The 19,562-nt window shown below is 27.1% G+C and overlaps 1 protein-coding gene across 1 annotated transcript; it reads left to right on the top strand.

Annotated features, from left to right (window-relative positions):
- Nucleotides 1-1,646: 1,646 nt before the first annotated feature.
- On the top strand, nucleotides 1,647-18,169 carry LOC135922991 (histidine--tRNA ligase-like). Its single transcript, XM_065457566.1, has 11 exons — nucleotides 1,647-1,711; nucleotides 1,756-1,920; nucleotides 1,966-2,252; nucleotides 2,799-3,037; nucleotides 4,228-4,467; nucleotides 4,575-4,702; nucleotides 5,300-5,372; nucleotides 13,193-13,347; nucleotides 15,078-15,194; nucleotides 17,249-17,395; nucleotides 18,023-18,169. The coding sequence occupies exons 1-11, from the start codon at nucleotides 1,655-1,657 to the stop codon at nucleotides 18,110-18,112; spliced, it is 1,698 nt and encodes a 565-aa protein (XP_065313638.1). The 5' UTR covers nucleotides 1,647-1,654; the 3' UTR covers nucleotides 18,113-18,169.
- Nucleotides 18,170-19,562: the final 1,393 nt, after the last annotated feature.

The raw sequence follows: 19,562 nt of genomic DNA, 5'->3' as shown, positions 1-19,562 counted from the left end.
CCAAATAACCATTATAAGGGCTGAATAATCAAACAAAATTAAAAATTATTTTGCATACTTTACCTACAAATATTAAGCTAAAAGATCCATGCAAAAAATAGGTAATAACATTTTTTATACAACTGGAGTATGTATAGCCTCCCCCCCCCCTTTATGCTATAAAGGATTAAGTTTTTTTTGTATCTATCATTTTAAATTATTTTATGAAAAGTAAAGAAAAATTTTCTTATCAGTTAGAATAATTATTATTAAATTTTAGAAGGTTAATTATCAGTTTTGACTATTGGTCATATTTATTAAATGTAAATATCTAATTTGAATAGAAAATGCAAATTAAAGCCTTAGAAGTGGAGGCTTAAAATGTAAGAAACCAGATTAAATATAAAAAATTGTTTTTAATTCTTATTTATTAAAAAAAACTAGAGTGTTTGAGATTAGTATATGGCAATTAAAATTTTATAAATTAATATTCTTTGATTAAATATTAGGGTGTTTTTTAAAAAAAACTTGGGTTCAAATTATTTTTTAATTTTCAGATTGTAAAACTAAAAATAAATTTTATGTCAAAATATATCAAAAAATTGTACCATTTAAAACTAGTGAATGTATTTTTATGAACCTTTTTTATTTAAATTTTTCATATTAAATATGGTTACAATTAATGAGCATAATCAAAATATATTTATTGCATTTATAAACCTATAATTTTTTTTAGTTTTTCAATTTGAATTGTTTGCTATAGGAGATTGTGTTGTGCATATTTAACTCTTTCAATTTTATAAACTTAGGTAAGTAGGTCTTCTTGTTAATAAATAGGTCTTCTTGGATTTTAAAAATTGGGCTGGGCTAATATTTTTCATTTGCAGAATTCAGCTAAAATTAATTTGAATGATATAGATATTTAAAAATATGGCTTAGTTTATTTATCCTCTTCATTGTTACTCCTTAAGATATCAATAAAAATATTTAAATTATTAATATAAAATATTACCATAGTAGTTTATCTCAAGTAAATAAAAATTATTATAAAAAATGGAAGAATTAAACACATCTTTTAAATATAATGGTATATCAGTTTTGGGAATAAATAAACGAGGGTGTGACATTGTGTTTTTCACTAAATATCACGGGCATTAGTAGCAATCACAGCCAATTTAGGCTGGCTGATTAATTAGACACTAATAAAGCAAAAAATATTGGTAAATTTTAGAATTAGTATTTTCAATTGTTCAGCCAGCTTTAACAAAGATGATCTAACTACAGAAAAATAATTATTATATAATATTTTTTAAGGACACAACCGAAGGCTAAATGGTGTTTGGGGGCGAAACCCTCAAATTTTTTTTTTAAAAATCCCTATATGAATCAATCAGGGCTACGCCAAAATTTCGCATAACTAGTAAATAATGAGCTAAAATGGCAAGTCCCAACTATTCTACGACCAACTATGACCGAGCCCACTAACTCTACAAATATCATTCAGAATCATATAAATTCCTGTTTATTGATTCTGATTTCTCATATTATAAAATAGAGTTTAATTTCCAAAAATTTATTCATAGAGGTTTTTATATTCATAAATAAAAACGATAAAGTTTGCAATATTATAAAACAATTCAGCAATTTTTGAAAATCGGTTAAACGCGTATATTGTATGATTAATAATTTATTTCAGCGAAATTTTGTTACTTATTTACGGGTTAAGGCATCAGTAAAATATATAATTTATTATTTACAATTATTCAAAAATTTTAGATAATGCAAAATTTGGAAATGCTTAAAATATCAAATGAAGAAACTTTGGGTTTTATAATAGATGAAAAACTAGATATGAATTTAAATAAAAAAATACCTGTGTTTAATAAGTTAATACAAAATCCATTAAATACTGGTGGGAAGATTCAACTAAAAACTGCAAAAGTTTATATTTATTTTTAAATATATAAAATATTACTTATTTAATAGGGAACACGCGATTATGATCCATTTCAAATGTCAATTAGGAAAAAGGTGCTGAATGTAGTTGCATCTTGCTTTGAAAGATATGGAGCAGAGTCTATTGACACTCCTATATTTGAATTACGAGAAACTTTAACTGGGAAATATGGGGAAGATGGGGGGAAATTAATATATAATTTGGAAGATCAGGGTGGAGAACTATTATCTTTAAGATATGATTTAACAGTTCCTTTTGCTAGGTTTATTGCCATGAATGCAAAACATTTAAAGACTGGTTCTGGATTTTTTAAAAGGTTAAATAGATTAGACTATTTTATATATTTGGTTATAGTTTATATTTTTGCTTATAAAAAATTATTTTTACTATCATATTTATGTAGAATTAAAGTCAAATTTCTTGTCTCATTTATTAATAAATTAATGGTATTATTACCTTATGTTGACCATTCCAAATTTTTTATTTTAATCTTTTTATACATAATATATACAAAATTTATATATGATAAGTATATATGATCAAAAATAAAAAGATCAAGAAAGTTCATTCTATAAAAATGGATATAGTACTACAAGTTCCCCAAAAAACAAGCATTATTTTATTTTAAAATATTTTTTTTAAAAAAAAATCTTTAAATTCTGATGTATTGGCTCTACTCTAAAATAACTTTTTCTATTTTATTGGACTTGAATAATTATAATAAATATAGATAATTTATTTTGTATCATAGAAACCCTTATAAATTTATTATAGATAATATTAATATTGTTAAGCATATTAAAAGTTAGTGAATGCTCATGACATGAATAAACCAACCTCATTACATATGTTTAAATTACAGGTATCATATAGGAAAGGTTTACAGGAGAGATAATCCTTCCTTCACCAAAGGGAGACTCAGAGAGTTTTACCAATGTGATTTTGATATTGCTTGCCTCAATGTTCAGGAAATTTCAAAATCAGCTGTTAAATCCCCCATAGCTGCTGACAGCACCCTACCAGAAGTTGAATGCTTAAGGCTTGTCTATGAGTTATGTAAGGATTTGGGATTGTTTGGTTTGCCTGAAGATTTGGCTCAAAGTATAAACAATAATAATGATTGATTTTAACATTCGCAACCCCCAAAACCTAATGTAAATTTTTAAAATAAAATAGTCATTATAATATCTTTATTAAATTAAAAATGATGTAATAAACAAAGCATTAAATCCTATTTTTTTAAAAATTGCCATCAAATTTTATTATGTACAATAAATTAATTTTTAAAGTGATTAGGTGAGATTTTATATACTCCACACTTTTTGAAATCAACATAAAAGTTGTCATATTATTTCATCTTTTCTATAGCTTATTTTGGATAACTTTCTGAACCAAACCAGGGTTGGTGACTCTTTTTTGCATAATCAAACCTTTACTTAAAAATATTTAGGATTATGAAGCTGAACCTGATTATATCCTGAACCTTAGTCCAGATTGGGTTCAGATTTTTTAGTCAATTATGATTTATTTATTTAAAAAAGTAAAAATATTAAATTAAATGTAAAACATATCTAATTTATTTTGATTTACCTGAAGTGCATATAAAATTTTATGTTATATTTTCCTGCAATTTTAATCAATTATTTATCAGAAACTTAACTACAAATTATACCCAGACCTCGCATATGTGGTGTGTTGGTTTACCTGAGCCTCATTTTTATTTTAAAATTTCAAGAGAGAGCAGAGATTAATTCTACTATTTTCTAATGATTGTACTAGAATATTTGTACAGAGTTACATCATGAATTCAGTACCATTGATACAAACACAACATTTTACCAGTCAATTTCTGTTGCAAAATAAAAATGTAGTATACTTATTGAAAAGCAAACATATAATTCATCATTATTCTTATTTTTTAAAATTATTAAATTTATAAAAGAAATTTAGGAAAAGAAATAGAAACAAATTAACAGTATCTTCTTTTTTTTGGTTTAGAATATGAATATGTTTTTTAAAATTTATAGCTTATTGGCTAAAAATTTTTAAAGAAGGTTAGTTTTCTTTTTTGAGTGTTGGCCACTGGTATCAGTTCAAATAAAACTATTTACCCCCATCACTGCCGACCTATGCCATCATATTGATATTGGTGCACCTCTGGCAGATTGTTATTTAAACATGTGTTTAAAAATTAATTATTTATAACTATGGAAGCCAGGTTAGTCCTTTTGTTATTTTAGTCTATCTTTCACGTTAATAAATTTTTATTATACATTTGTATATCAAATTAGGCTCCATTAATGATCTTCAAACTGGTGCCAAATTGATTATAAAAGTTAACCATCGACAATTGCTGGAAAACTTGCTCAGGCTGGCTTGTGACCTACCTGCTCATAAGTTTCAAACAACTTGTAGTTCAATTGACAAGCTAGATAAATCACCATGGGAAGAAATTAGGAAAGAACTTATAGAGATTAAGGAGATAGATCCAGCCATAGTTGATAAAATGAAACATTATTTGGAGATGAAAGGTAAAAAATATAGGAAGCAAGGAAGAAGATTTTAAATTTTTTAATAATTAGTAAGATGATTGTAACCTAATTCATATAAAAACACATTTCTCTTTTTATTTTCTTAGGAAGGGAAGAATTAGTGGAACAGCTCTTTTTAGTGCCACAACTTAACTGTTGCCAATCCAGTCAAAGAGCCTTACAAGAACTTGACCAGCTCATGAAATATTGTCAACTCTATGATATATCCTCTCATGTATATTAGTCCTTATATATTATGATTAAAGTGGACACTTCTATTTCTTCAAGATCACCATTTTTTATCTTTAAATACCTTACTAAAAATTTTCAATTTATTCACCCCTTGGTTTTCTTAGGTGCCATCCTTTATATTCTAGTTACTATAAAATAGTTTTTCTTTTTGGTTTTGTAACATTCTGCAATTGGCCCTCTTAAATTTTGGAAATACTTCCCATTATTCAAAATGACATTCTGATTTTTTTTTACTTTACAGTGTATGATTTATTGCCCATTTTAATCTTCTATTTTGAACCATGTTAGGTATTCTTAGCCATATTTTTTTTAATAAATTTATTTCAAATTTTTTAGTAAAAAAAAATGATATGACTGACTAATTCTGACATGGTCAATATAGAAACGAAAAAGAAGATGTGATTAAAAAGGAAGGGGAAGAAAAAAATATATAACAGGAATGAAAGAATTATTAATTGGAAGCAATTAATGACCAAAAGAATAATAAAAAGAATAGAGAGATTATATTAAACTAATATCACTAATTTCTCAAATTTATTTAGCCTATCCTACTAAATTTCTTTTCTCTTTTTTTTCAAAGGTAATCATAGATCTTAGTCTTGCTAGGGGATTAGATTATTATACGGGACTCATCTTCGAGGCTGTTCTATCTGGTAATTAACATCATTATATTTAAGGATTCCGAAAAATTATGATGGTTATGTTTACGAGAAAGAAGAAAGAAAATGACTTGCCATAATTTAAATTACTATATTATGAATTAGGGTTTAAACTTTTTTAAAAATAATTTTTTGATATGACATTTTAACCATGCCGATTAATTTTTAAAATTATATATGGATTAATATTTATAATTTTAAAGAACAAATTAAAATTGATTTTTGGAATCCCCTCCTTAAACATAATTTTAACTGGATTTTGGCCCAAAAAGGATATATAACACTATCTTAATTGAGCAACTATAATACTCTTATTATTTTATATAAGATATAATCAGAATATTTTATTTTCCTTCATATTACCTTTTCTGGTCTTTTTTTTTCCCTAATTTCAGTAGGTAAATTATAAAATTTGGAATAAAAATATATTTGAAAATTGCTCAATTTTTAATAGATTTTATGTTTATATATATATATATGTTATATAATTTCTTATAGCAATTTGGTGTTTTGTATATTTTCTCTTTTTGAATTTTTCCACAAATTTATTATTTTCTTTATTTGAATTTTTCCACGATTGTATTTATTTTATTTCACAAATCAAAAAAAAATATAACAGTAATTGTCAAAATTAATTAATTTAAAAAAAAAGTTTATAATCATTTTTTCTCTTTTTTGGGGGTTTTTATATTTTTTGAAATTATTAAAATTAATCTAAATTTATTAATAATCAAAAAAATATATATTACTTTACAACGATGACTCAATAAAATAAATTTTAAAAACGATGACTATAAAATAAATTTATACAATGATGACTCAATAAAATAATATAAATTTTACGACTAAAGAAATACATATATAACATGCCCTCATTAATTTAAAACCAACGTCGCATTTCAACCTCATTCCAGGTATAATTATTGTCCTTTCATGGTGTCATAGGTAGACCCTCGTATTTTCTTTTTTTAGCCAAAAATAGCCAATTCACCTTTCGCTTGTCTATGCAATGCAACAATGCTCCACCCACACCCCTATTCAAAGCATATCACTTCCAAATCGTTTATTAAAACACACTAAAACTGGTTCCCTTCCGATTTTACATTTCAGCTCTTCAAAAGCATCCTCCTGTTCATCTTGCCACACAAATTTTTCTCCTTTCTTTTATAATTTATATAAAGATGCTGCTATCTATTCAAAACCCTCTACAAATCGATGATAATAGTTTACCATTCCAAGAAAAGCCTGCACTTCCACTTTATTATCCGATATCTGCATACTCGCAATCCCAGTCATGTTTTTCTCTATCGGCCTCACTTCCTTTTCAGTGATTTTATGACCCAAATATACGACTTCCGACACTCCTAGCACACTTTTCTCAGCGCTCGTCCGTAATCCTTTATTTCTGATTCTTTTAAATATCTCTTTTAATCTTCCCTCATGTTGCTCAAGAGTTTCTCCCATCACTAAGACATCATCTATGTAATAAAACACTCCTTCTAGACCCTGAAAAACAGCTGCCATCGTCCGTTGAAAAATGGAGCCGACACACTAAATCCAAACGGTAATTTACAAACCCTCGGACTATAATAGTCAATAGCTTTCGTACCTCAGGCTTCACTCTTAATTGCAAGTAGGCATTCGAAAATCCACCTTTGAAAAATATACACTATTCTTCAAATTAGCTAATATCACTGTGTGACAAATTTCGACTTGATTTTTTGGGGGAAAATAAAATAAACATGTTTTAAGACAGTTTTTTATGCATATTCTAAATCCGCTGTCAGTTTTTTTCTAGTACGTCAGTTTTATTTATTCTAGGTTAAAGTGGCCAAAAAGGTCATTTTTAGCACTTTTTGAAGGTTTATAACTTCGGTTCTAATGATCCCTACAACTAAAAAAATATCTTAATTTTTGCAGCAAACCTCCTTATTATTATTAAACATTCTTTTTTATAAAATCCTTACTCAATTTTTAAACAATATTTTTTAAATTTACCTTTATAAAATCTTTTTTAATATAGCTTACATTTAATATATTTATTTATTGTGGCTTTCGTTCTCTTCGCCACACTGCACACGGTACGATTCCCAAACAATTTATTTTAAATGAAATAGTTATATTTCTCATATTTAAATAAATATATTATGCTAAGCTAACCTATCTCATATTTTACTTTCATCAGGATTGCGATCATTTTGAGATCGCAGCATATCTTAAATTCGTAAATGGAATAATTTATTTTTGACAATAAATATTTCATATTTTCATATGATTCATTTAACTGGTTGGAATAGGCTATGGGAATTGATGGCTTAGAATTTCCGTTATGAAGCAAAACTGCTTTCAAGCTGTTTTTGCTTGAATCGATGAACAAGCGCCATTCATCGGGCACCAATTCAATATTAAGTTGTAAAAAAAGTTGACCTATATTGTTGGAATAGTATAAAAAATTTTCGTAAGAGAATAAATTTTTAAACGATGCTCCACGGAATCGGTATGAAGTTCGAACTCCATTTTTTAAAATTTTAAAATCATTAAACCTTGAGGCTATAAATTCGGACTTTCTTTTTGAAAGTTGTAAATTTCTCGTTATGTCATTTAGTTGCTCTTGTGACATAAATGGCGAATCCTCTTCGGGATGATACTCAAGATCAATATTGTCATCAACGTAATTTTTCCAGCTGCGAACTATTAAAAAAAGGAACTGTTGTATGCATATTGTATTTTACCGGATAAACAACTGACGAAATTTCAGGATAACTAATTTTCTTCTTATTTTTTTGTTAAACCCAAATGTACTAATCGAGCAAAAATAACAATCCCACGAATGATTTCTGTCTACATGCCAAAATGCAGGTTTCGAATAAGGCAAATATGACCGTTTTCCATTTACCCATGAATTAAAAGAATTATAACATGTTTTTATGTAATTAGGGGCAAATGGTTTATCCTAATCGCAGAGTGGAATATTGTAATAATTTTCATAAATCCTTTGAATGATTGGAGGAATTGGACATTTTTGTGCAGGCAATATATAGCGATGTAACAAAATTTAGAGACACACTTTAAACAAGGGGACCTCGGCATTAATTTTTTGTAGAATATTATATAAGGAGGGAATTTGAATAATATTTAAAATCCAATTTAAAAAAAAATGAATGAAAGAAATTAAATGTTTATGAAAAATTAAGCGCGAAAAAAAATAATTCTTCTCCTTTCTTCCTACTCGTTATTTGGCATTATTATTTATTGCCCATACTACGGGTTCAAGGTACTTCATTGGAAAATCATATATTTTAATATAAATTGATTAAAAAAACAAATATTCTTAAATACATCTAAAAAAGATAAATATTAATAAAAAATATGAAAAAATTACCAATTATTGCATTTTAAATGAATTTTGCTTCAAAAATGCTCAATTCAAAAAGAGTACAAATTAAAAAAAGTGGGTACAGATATCTGATTTTGGTATAAATTGATCATAAATGCATAAAACATTACTAAATACAACTAAAAAAGATAAATATTACTTTAATTTTGCTTTAAAAATGCTTTATGCAGAGAAAATTCAATAAAAGTGTACAAATTCGAAAATATCTGTACCGACTTTTTTAATTTATAGATTTTGGTTGAATTTTCATGGCATGGAGTACTTTTGAAACATAATTAGAATTAATATATAATCTTGAGCATATTTGAAGCAAAATTATATAAAATTTATCTTTTAAAGTTAATAGTTTTGATAGTAATTTAAATTGAAAACCTAAGACCCCCAAAACGAAATTCTTTACCATTTTTCTCAAAAACCAATCGATAAAAAATTAGTAAATTTATAAAGAAATATACGTTTAACACTATCACCAATTTTCAGGGATTTTTATTCGATACTTTTTAAAATATATCCGTATAAAGACCTAAATTGTACCATTTTTGAAATTTCGAAAAGTTGTCTTTATACTGTAATATTTTTAAAACTTGACGTGTAGGGATAATTTGGAGAACGGATTCGAACTCAGCGTCAAATTCTGCACCAAAACTTGTTTTTATTTTCTTCTCCCATTTTTCTTGTCACGTGTATTTCTTCAATTTTCGGCAACTGATATTTGACCTCCACTACTCACGGGTTTAGCGTGACCCGAAAATCTGCACATAAACGGAGCTTTCCATTGGCCTTCTTCGCCGGCACTATTGGTGTCGCCCACTCACTATATTCTACAGGACCTATAATACCTTTCTGCACCCATTGATCCAATTCCTTATTTACTTCATTTCGCCATTCAATCGGTATTCGTCGCAACGCACAAAATTTTGGCACATGTCCCTCCTTTAATTTGGTATCCACTTCGTAATCTCTGAGACATCCCAAACTTTCAATTTTTTTTATAATTATACCAATTTTCTCACTCCCTCTTGTACACTTTGATTATTCCAATTCTATCTCCTTATTTCTAAATTACTCGTCTTCCTGTCGTCTCGTCTCTTTTTCCTTCATTTCTATTCCTTGGTTACATATTCCTTTTGTATTTCCTTGTTCCATACCATCATTTCCTCAAGCTCATCCTTTTGGCAATACGGTTCCCCCATTTGGCATTTCATCCAACTTCACTTCCAACTCTTTCCGATCATGAATTTCTTCCTTTTCTTCAGTTTTATCCCTTTCTTTCTTTCTTTCTTCTAAAGTCACGACAATCCTTAAAATTTCCCTTTCCTCTAAAATCCCTATTTCTCATAAAATTTCCCCCGATTTCTCTCATGGAATTTCCCCCGATTTCTCCCCTAAAATTCCCCCCGATTTCTCTCATAGAATTTCTCCCGATTTCTCCCCTACAATACCTTCCACCTTCTTCTCTCCCCATTTCTTCCATCAAAAAGATCTAAATTCCTGGAAATTTTTCCCATACCAATACTTCATATCTATATTCTCCTCTCTTAATGGGTAAAAATGTACCCCACCATGCGAATTCACCCCAAAAACTACAATCTGGCCCTATTCTAGTGATCCAGTCCCATCCCAATACCGCCTCTACTCTTCGGTTTATTATCTATAAATCCAGTATCTCCCTTCTATCCTCCAACATTACCTCTAATTTCACTCTTCCCATTACAGCCACCTCTGATCAGTCCAACTGCCGGATCTTGATGTATTCACGTTTAATCATTTCCTCCACCCAAATACTCTTATACTTCTCATAACTCATTACAGAGATGGCCGCTCCGGTATCAAACAACATGGATACCATATTTCCATATTTATCCACACCCTAGAACACGGATCAAGTACTATCTCTTCTTGTATCATATTTATGCATTTCAATTTTTCCATCTAATCTTTATTATTAAACTTCCCAATTTTTTCCAACCGCTGCCTCTCAACTTCTGTGGTCTGATTTTCACTATCATATAGTCACAAGTACTCACACTCTCGCCACATGTCCTGTGGCATCGAAAGCAAATGATATTCAGATCTTTATTCTCCGTAAAATAAGGTATTCCTATCTCCTTATTTTTCCTACTCTCAATAATCCTAACATTTGGCACAATTTGTCCCATGTCTCTTTACGAACCACCTATGGTATTGAAATTACTAACATTGCAGTTCTCTCTATTGTGACCGAATCCTCCACAACATGCACATCGTAATTTATCACGTTTTCCCGGACAATACGGGGCTATATGTCCATATTTTCCACACCCGAAGCTTTTGGTTTCTTGACAATCTCTTACCATATGGCCTCGTTTTCCACAATTATACCAATTTAAATTTTCCCTCGGGAATTAAAACTTGTTCTCATTTCCATTCCCCTTCCTTATGAATTTTCTCTTGGCCATCTATATGACTCTCCCAACTGATTGTCTAGGCCTACTATAATTGTCCCCTTTTTTCGTGTTATCAATTCTCTCATTTCTATTTAACTCTCCCATATTGCTATCGGTCCATCCTTGATCAATTCTTGTACATGTAACCAGGTTACCTTGCCCATCGCATCTTCATCATTATAACCCTCAATGGTCAATGTCTGACCCTTAATCCTTACATTTCTACTTTTAATTCTTCTTCCAAATAATAAACTACCTAAAATTATCAGCGCTCCAAAAATGTTATATTGAATTTCCCAGTATTTCATTAATTTTAAACTTTTCATTTTTATTATAAGAAATTAACAATAACTTTTAAAATAAAAATCTTGATTATTTGTAAAGTTAAGAGGTTGGAAATAATTAAGACCATGAATAGCACATATACATATATATACTGACTAAATAAAGTTTTAGCGTTTGATTCACTGTAAAGTCAAATATATATATAAAGTTTTAACGTTTACTTACTACAAATGTTTTTAATCCCAAGGTTTTATATACCACACAAAGTTTTTTTTATACACCACACAGCCACAAAGTTTTATATACCTATACCACAACGCCACAAAATTTTATATACCACACAGCGACAAATACCACACAGCCACAAAGTTCTTTTATATACCACACAGCCACAAAGTTTTTTATTTTAAATCAAACCGTTCTTTTTATTAATAAGTTTCTTTAACTACCAGGTTCTAGCGTTCAATTCGCTATGGTCACAGTAACCAATTTTATGTTTATATATATGTATATATAATTTCTTATAGCAATTTGGTGTTTTGTATACTTCTCTATTTGAATTTTTCCACAAATTTATTATTTTCTTTAATAGAATTTTTCCGCTATTCTATTTATTTTATTTCACAAATCAAAAAAAATATTATAACAGTAAATGTCAAAATTAATTTTTTAAAAAAAGTTTTATAATCATTTTTTCCCTTTTTTTGGGTTTTTATATTTTTAGAAATTATTAAAATAAATATAAATATATTAATAATAAAAAAAATACTCAATAAAATAAATTTTAACAACGATGACTCTATAAAATAATATTAATTTTTACTATTAAAAAAATACATATATAACAATAGTAATCTTAATTATTTGAGAATTTTTATATTGAATGCTAGGGGGATTTTATCAACTTTATAATGAATGCTTTGCTATCTTTTGAATGAGTTGGGTTTTAAATTTTTTTTTACAATTTTATATTTAATCAGTGCTGTCTTTTTTTCCTTCATATCATACTTTTAAAATGTCCCTCTCCCATTCCATTAAATGTCATTATGATTTTCTTATATAAAGTATATGATTTAGCAACATGCATCCATATCTTTTTTTAAAAATACTTCCAAACCTTTTATATGAGCACCTTTAATAGCTTAAGACTATTTTCTCAGGTCCTTTAAAGAGAACAGAACTATACCATAGCAAAAATATTATTTTTATATCAACTATTATATACCTCTTGTTAAAGAATGCAACTTCGATGATGGAGACTATTTTGGGTGACCTTTTCTTTATTTAATATAAAAAAATTGAAACACCATTTCTGGACGACACATGCTTGTGATTAGAGACTTGCATACTTCATTTTTTGGGGCTCATCACCAGAAATTTAGTGGCAAAAGATTTTTATATCTACGCCCTGATCATTGCAGCCCACAACCCTAATTTAAAAAAAAAATTTATAAGGAAGAAATCTCAAACTCAATATATTTATTTTATTCTCTATTTTAATTTTATGCATATACATTCAGCAATAACTTGATTATTTAATAATGTTTGTCTATTTATTCTTTTTATTACAAAATACGATGTGAATAGTGATGTCCCCCTTGTAAATATATTTTTAGGGCTATGGGCTAGGCGTATATTTTATTGATGCTTAGGCCAGCTTCATGATTTTATTTGTGATTATATATATTAAATTAATTATTTATTAGGGTCGAATAGCGTTGGTGAGGTTGGGAGCATAGCAGGAGGTGGAAGATATGACGACTTAGTAGGGCTTTTGGATTCTAAACACAAGAAAGTGCCTTGCATTGGGTTTAGCTTGGGACTGGAACGTATTTTTGCTATATTAGAGCGAACTATCAAAGTAATTTTTTTTTAAAAAAGAATATAAAAGGAAACATTAAAGACAAGGTTGATGATTGGGCAATTTAGCCAATCAAATATTGCCATTTGGCTATAAGGATTTGCTAGCTTATAATGGCCAAATAAATACTCCGTGAATGTTTTTTATGAATAAATATGTTTATTTATATAAATTAAATTTGCAATTAAAATAATTTTTTTAAATACAAAAATATAAAACAAAAGATTTTTCTATCCTGATTAATAAGATATATAAAAATAAATTTAAGAATATGTTATGTGGTCACAATTAAAGATCGGCCCGTGGTGATCAAATTGATTTTTGGGTTGGACTAGGAACTTGTGTAAAATATTTTTATGAACTGGGCCTAAAACTTGTGTAAAATATTTTTACGTACTAGGTCTAAATTTCGCGAATTTTTTAGTTTAAAATTGGACGATTTTTTTTCTTTCCTTCACAAAAAAATTATGATGGGCCAGGCCGAACATCTTATCAAAAGTATTTGATGAGCTGGGCCAAAAGACCTGGCAAATAATTTCCTAATGATAACTTTGACCTCTAATCACAATTATTAATATTTAATCGATTTTTAAAATGAGCACTTTACAAATAGAATTTTATAAAGCTTGAAACCAAGAACTTAAGATGGAGATCAGCATGATATCTTTGTTGATCTAATAAAATTTCATAGTTAAATTAGTATAGCATATTTAACAAATAAAAATGTGGAAAACTGTTAACTCGATCAGAAGATTCAATTCTCAGCAACAAGTTGGTTTATTCGATTCGAAATTTATAAATCGAATACGATTTTCTAGAGGCTCAATTATTATAGTTGAGTTTTACGCAAATATAAAAGCTTTTTTTAGAAGATGAGGCCAAACTAGGTAGTACTCGTAAATTATTGGTAACCTTTCTTAATGAGCAAAGTGAAGAAAGCCGATTTCGTTTTTGTGTGAATCTAATAATATATTAGCAAATAATATAATTATAATAAGAATAACGAATAATTCGATTTAAAAATAACTAATTTTTTCAGATATTTACAGATAAACAAAAAAAAATAAAATTTAAATATTAAAGAAGCAACTATTTTTAAAATTATAAATCTTTCAGGAATTAATTTTTATTGCTTCATATTTTAGAGACATGCGATTTTTAGTAATCATATTTTCACCTCTAAATAAAAGACCCCTATTATTTCATCTCTTTCTAATTGCATAATCTTACTATTTGTAATTATTTGTTTGAATCTGGTAGAGGTCACTATCATATTACAATAAAAAATCAAATTGATTTAAGTCACAATTTTAATTGATGATTTTTTTTTAATAAAATGTATTTAAATAAATTATTTTTTGTTTATATTAATAATTATTAATTTTTGTTTTCAAATGAAAACTTTTGCTTATAAGTTTTATTTAATTGCTTAATTTTATTATTATACACTGCCCTAATTTCATGTTCACTATAAAATGGAACCGAGTTAGGGGTTGGCATAAACCCATCAAATATATTGCATGATAATTATATAAATATCACTCTTAATATTACCTTAAAAATATTTATTTATATTTGACTAATCAATTGACCCATCTTATTTGACTGGATAAAAACCCAACTTTGTAAAGTTAGAAAAGTATAGAAAGAAAAATTCAATTTTTAAATATTTTATTTTAACATGATATATTTTACTTTTCATCCTTAATATATTTATATATTGATCGCAGGATCAAAAATTGAAGATCCGAACAAAAGCCACTGATGTATATGTCATGTCAGCTCAGAAAAATTTACTGCCGGAAAGAGTCAAATTATGCATAGAACTTTGGAATGCTGGCATCAACGTATCATAATTATATAATACTGTTTTATAAAGCTATCCTAAATTGGCCAACATAAAGTGATTGCCATTATATTAACCCCCCCCCCCCCCCGCGCACCTTAATATAAAGGTGAATATGATCTATTTCCAAATATTTTGCTTTTTATAAATTATATGAATAGTTTACCTAATAATTAAGGTAACAAATCTGGAAATAGTAAACGATTTCGATTGATTGCTTTGCTATACTACCTATACCAGAAGATATTAGTGCTCAGTGTCGGCTACCTTCCTAATTTTTTTAGCCTTACCCTGCATTCACAGTTATCGCGTCATGGCCAAGTATACAAAATGAATGTAAAATTATTATATTTATAGCATATTTTGTATACTTCCTTGTGAAACCACGCTAAATGTGAACACAGGGTTAAGCGTAAAAAAGATGGTTATCAGAGAAACTTTTTTTTATCGATAATAAATATAATAACTACATAATATTTTATTTCAACAATAAAAATTTTATCTTCCATAGTTTTAATAACTTCTTTTTTCATGGAAATAAAGAATTCATTTTGTATTTTTTTCTTGGGATCCTTGGTTCTTGATTGCTAATGATTCCCCGTATGTTTTTAATGGATGAACACTCAAATAGATGTGGATGGCAGTGGTGGATTATATTTTATAAACAAGGTTTTTATATGTAGAAATTGTTTAAGAATTTATTGCTCATCAGAGTTTATTGCTCATTAGAATTATTAAGCATATCTTCATAAAAAATTATTTTCTCCTTTCTTAAAATTAAGCCATGGCATGAATTTCCTCCATAGTTTATAGCCCTGATTCGGGTTCTGGACATTAAATTTAAAAATATTCCGAATTTAGGCTTTAAAAATCGGAAAGGGTCCGCGTTTGAAAAATTCTAAAAAAATAACATAGAAAATGATTTTCTTTTGTTTTATCAAAATAAAATGATAATTAAAATTCATCTCTGATAAGGACAAAAAATTGCTGATTTTTACTTCATTTATATTTATAAAAAATGCGTTTAATTAAATTTTTTGGACTGGGCTTAATAAAAATAGAGAATCGGGATTGGGCCTAAAAATTAAAAAATATTTTAGGCCGGGCTCAGACTGAATAATTTGCAGGGTTCTATCATATAAAAAATATCTTTCTTATTAAGATTTGTTCTCTAAAAAGAAACCAATTTGTTTTCATATATAATCATCATTATCACTACTCTACAGTGTTGTGATGATTTAATGAAACATATTGACGATTAAATTAAAACCCATCCATATAAAATTATAATCTTTGCAAAAATAATTAAATGGGTTTAAATTTAATCGTCAATATGTTTCATTAAATCATCACAACACTGTAATATGATAAATAATAGTATAATAGCTGAAAGAATTTTTTTTAAAAGCTTGGCCTTATTTTTCTTTTGTTTATAAAAATTTTAACATTAATAGTTATACATTGAAAGTAACCAAACATATTTTAATTTTGTAATGTTTTATAATAATGAATAAACTTCTAGATAATCAAAATTTATATATTTTTGCTTTTATATCATATTTACTTAATAATATAATTTATTGGGCTGCAAAAAATTCCCTAAAATAATTACATAAAAAATTTTTTAAAATGAATATATGGAAAAAATAAGGGCGGCTGAGCATTAAATTTGTTTTAATGTTTATATATTTATGCACGTTTGCAAATTTTGTTTTTTGAAAATCGCCATTTAAAATTTAGCAAATTTTTTTAAATATAATTTTCAAGAATAAATACTTATAAAAAGATAGGACGAATTTACACTATTTAAGAAAATATTTTAAAATAATTTTTTATCATTGCGACAAAATTAAAAAAATATAGCAATTGCTAAATTCTATTAGAAGGATCTTTTACAGAGGATATATACAAATATAATCTAATTATTAAAAAGTGAATGCAAAATGGGCTCTAACATTCTATATTATATAATATTTTGAAAGAAAAGGTTTTTCTGACCAATAAAATGGGACCTGATTTTTGACTAGATAATATATACCTATTATAAACACTTAGGCTGAACATCCAATGAAAGAAAATTCCAAGATCCTGTCACAATTCCAGTTTTGCGAAGATTACAATATTCCTCTGGCCGTCATTATTGGAGAGACCGAGCTTAAAGAAGGAATCGTGACGCTTAGGGATATCTTGTCTAGAACGGAAGTATAAATTAAACTGTAGAAAGAAATAAAAATTAGTCTAATCGAGATTTGAATTTTTTGGCTTTGGGGCATAGTCTCAAACATCTATAAGTCATTTGTAAAAAAATGCATGCGATAAATTTAGAATTATTTTTAATGATCCTTTTTTATTTTGATTTATTCAAGTGATCAGCCTTTTACACATCTGTCCATTTATCTTATCCCAACACTTTTATCAAACTTATTTGTTTATCCCTTTCCTTTCTCTCCAGTGTTATTATTTTGACTTGGGTCTTCCTTCTTATCTATAATTATGCTAACTTTCTTGCTGATAGTATTAATCTATTTTTTTTAATAATACCCAACATCCTTCATAGCCTCCTCATTTCTATTCTTACAAATTTATAAAATTTGAATGGGAAAACCTATCATTCATTTTAGTATAAAATAATAACTACTCCCTTTTTTATATATAAAGTATATGCCGGTTTACTAGTTTATTTAAAAACATCTTCTATTGGCAAATTTTGTATGAAATTCAGAATGAATATTTGTCGTTTAATTATATTTTTATTTTTAACACCTAATTACTAGGTCACATCGGGTTATTAAACCGATTTTTATCTTAATATATTATCTAATATAATAGATAAGTGTTCCCCGATATAAAATGATTGACGAAATTAAAATCCGGTTAAATCTCCCTTCCAATTACCGTAAACCAGTTTTGAAGTTTTAACAAGATTACACAAGATTCAATCATTGAAGCTTAATTACTATTATTATACAAATAAATATATCGTGTTATATTATATATTGTTATTTGTTAAGAAATAAATATTTGTATATGTATATACTAGATTTAGTTTTTAAATGAATTGGAAATCTGTTGACAAGCAGGAGAATTGGCTTGTCTTGGACGTCGAAATTGATAGGAATTAGTAGAATATTTGAAGTCTGTTGAGGGGAATTGCTTGGTATAACGTATATTAGAAGTAGGAATTTAATTTAAATATAAGAATTTAAATGATTTTTTATTAAAAAAGTTAACTGATAAAATTTTTAATGTAAGATCTCTTTTTATAACCAAAATAAATCAATGATGTAAAAAAACGTATATCATATAAAATCACGTTATCCAATTTACAAATATATAATATATTATTACAATACGAATATATCGTTAATAATAATATATCGTTACTAAAAAACGATCGCCTTAAACCTTTTAAAATAAAAAGGTATATTAATATAAAACCAATATATCGTTAATAATAATATATCGTTACAATGTAACACTTCCAAAATATATAAATAATAATAATAAAATTAGTATCGGGGAAAAAATGTAATGGGAATTAATCTTGAAAAAAAATAATATAAAAACTGGGGAAAGTAGGGAAAGAACTCGCTTGGCAAGCAAGAGATATCTTAAGTAAGGATAATACAATCAAAAGTACAAACAAAATGAATGCTATCAATCTTCGAGAAAGTAAAAATAAGGTAGGGAACTATAAAAAAAATTATAGAGAATCCTTATCATTTATGGCCAATGGAAATATTTTTCCATTTTTTGAATGCAATCAATATTAACAATATATCTTAATTTAACAATACAAAAGGAAATAATATATCATGTTAACAATATTTTGTTGTATTTTAATTTTTATATACAATCATGATTACAAAAAGTAGGGTTACACAATAATTTTTATCAAATAGAGGAATATATAAATTGGGAAAATTATATCATAAATTGATTAAGTAGGGAATTTAGGAGTAATGTCTATATTTTCAAAAAAATATACATTAGACAATATATCTAGGAAATAGTACAACATTATGTTGATAAAATAAGGAACTAGGAGGGCTATATATATTGGGAAAATTATATCTATAATAAGTTGATCAAGTAGAGGACTATATATATATTTAAAAAAAAATACATTGGACTTTATATATATATATATATAGGGAAGAGTATATCATTATGTTAATAAAATAGGGAACTAGGAGGGCTATATATCTTGGGACAAAACGTATATTGCATTGTATATAATATATAGAAAATAGTATATCATTATGTTAATAAAATAGGGAAATAAGAGGACTATTTATATTGGGAAAAATGTATATTGCATTGGATATAATATATAAAAAATAGTATATCATTATGTTAACACAATAGG

This window comes from Gordionus sp. m RMFG-2023, chromosome 1 (genome assembly GCF_954871325.1).
Source record: "Gordionus sp. m RMFG-2023 chromosome 1, tfGorSpeb1-WG-v2, whole genome shotgun sequence".
NCBI lineage: Eukaryota > Metazoa > Nematomorpha > Gordioida > Chordodea > Parachordodidae > Gordionus > Gordionus sp. m RMFG-2023.
The sequence above is the reverse complement of the archived record's forward strand: the minus strand, read 5'-3'. Positions and strand labels throughout refer to the sequence as shown.

Coding starts and splice junctions, on each gene's coding strand:
- LOC135922991 (XM_065457566.1), top strand. CDS start 1,655: ATGATTAATAATTTATTTCAGCGAAATTTTGTTACTTATTTACGGGTT. Junction 1,921..1,965: donor TTCAACTAAAAACTGCAAAA/GTTTATATTTAT, acceptor CTTATTTAATAG/GGAACACGCGATTATGATCC. Junction 4,703..5,299: donor TCTATGATATATCCTCTCAT/GTATATTAGTCC, acceptor TTTTTTTCAAAG/GTAATCATAGATCTTAGTCT.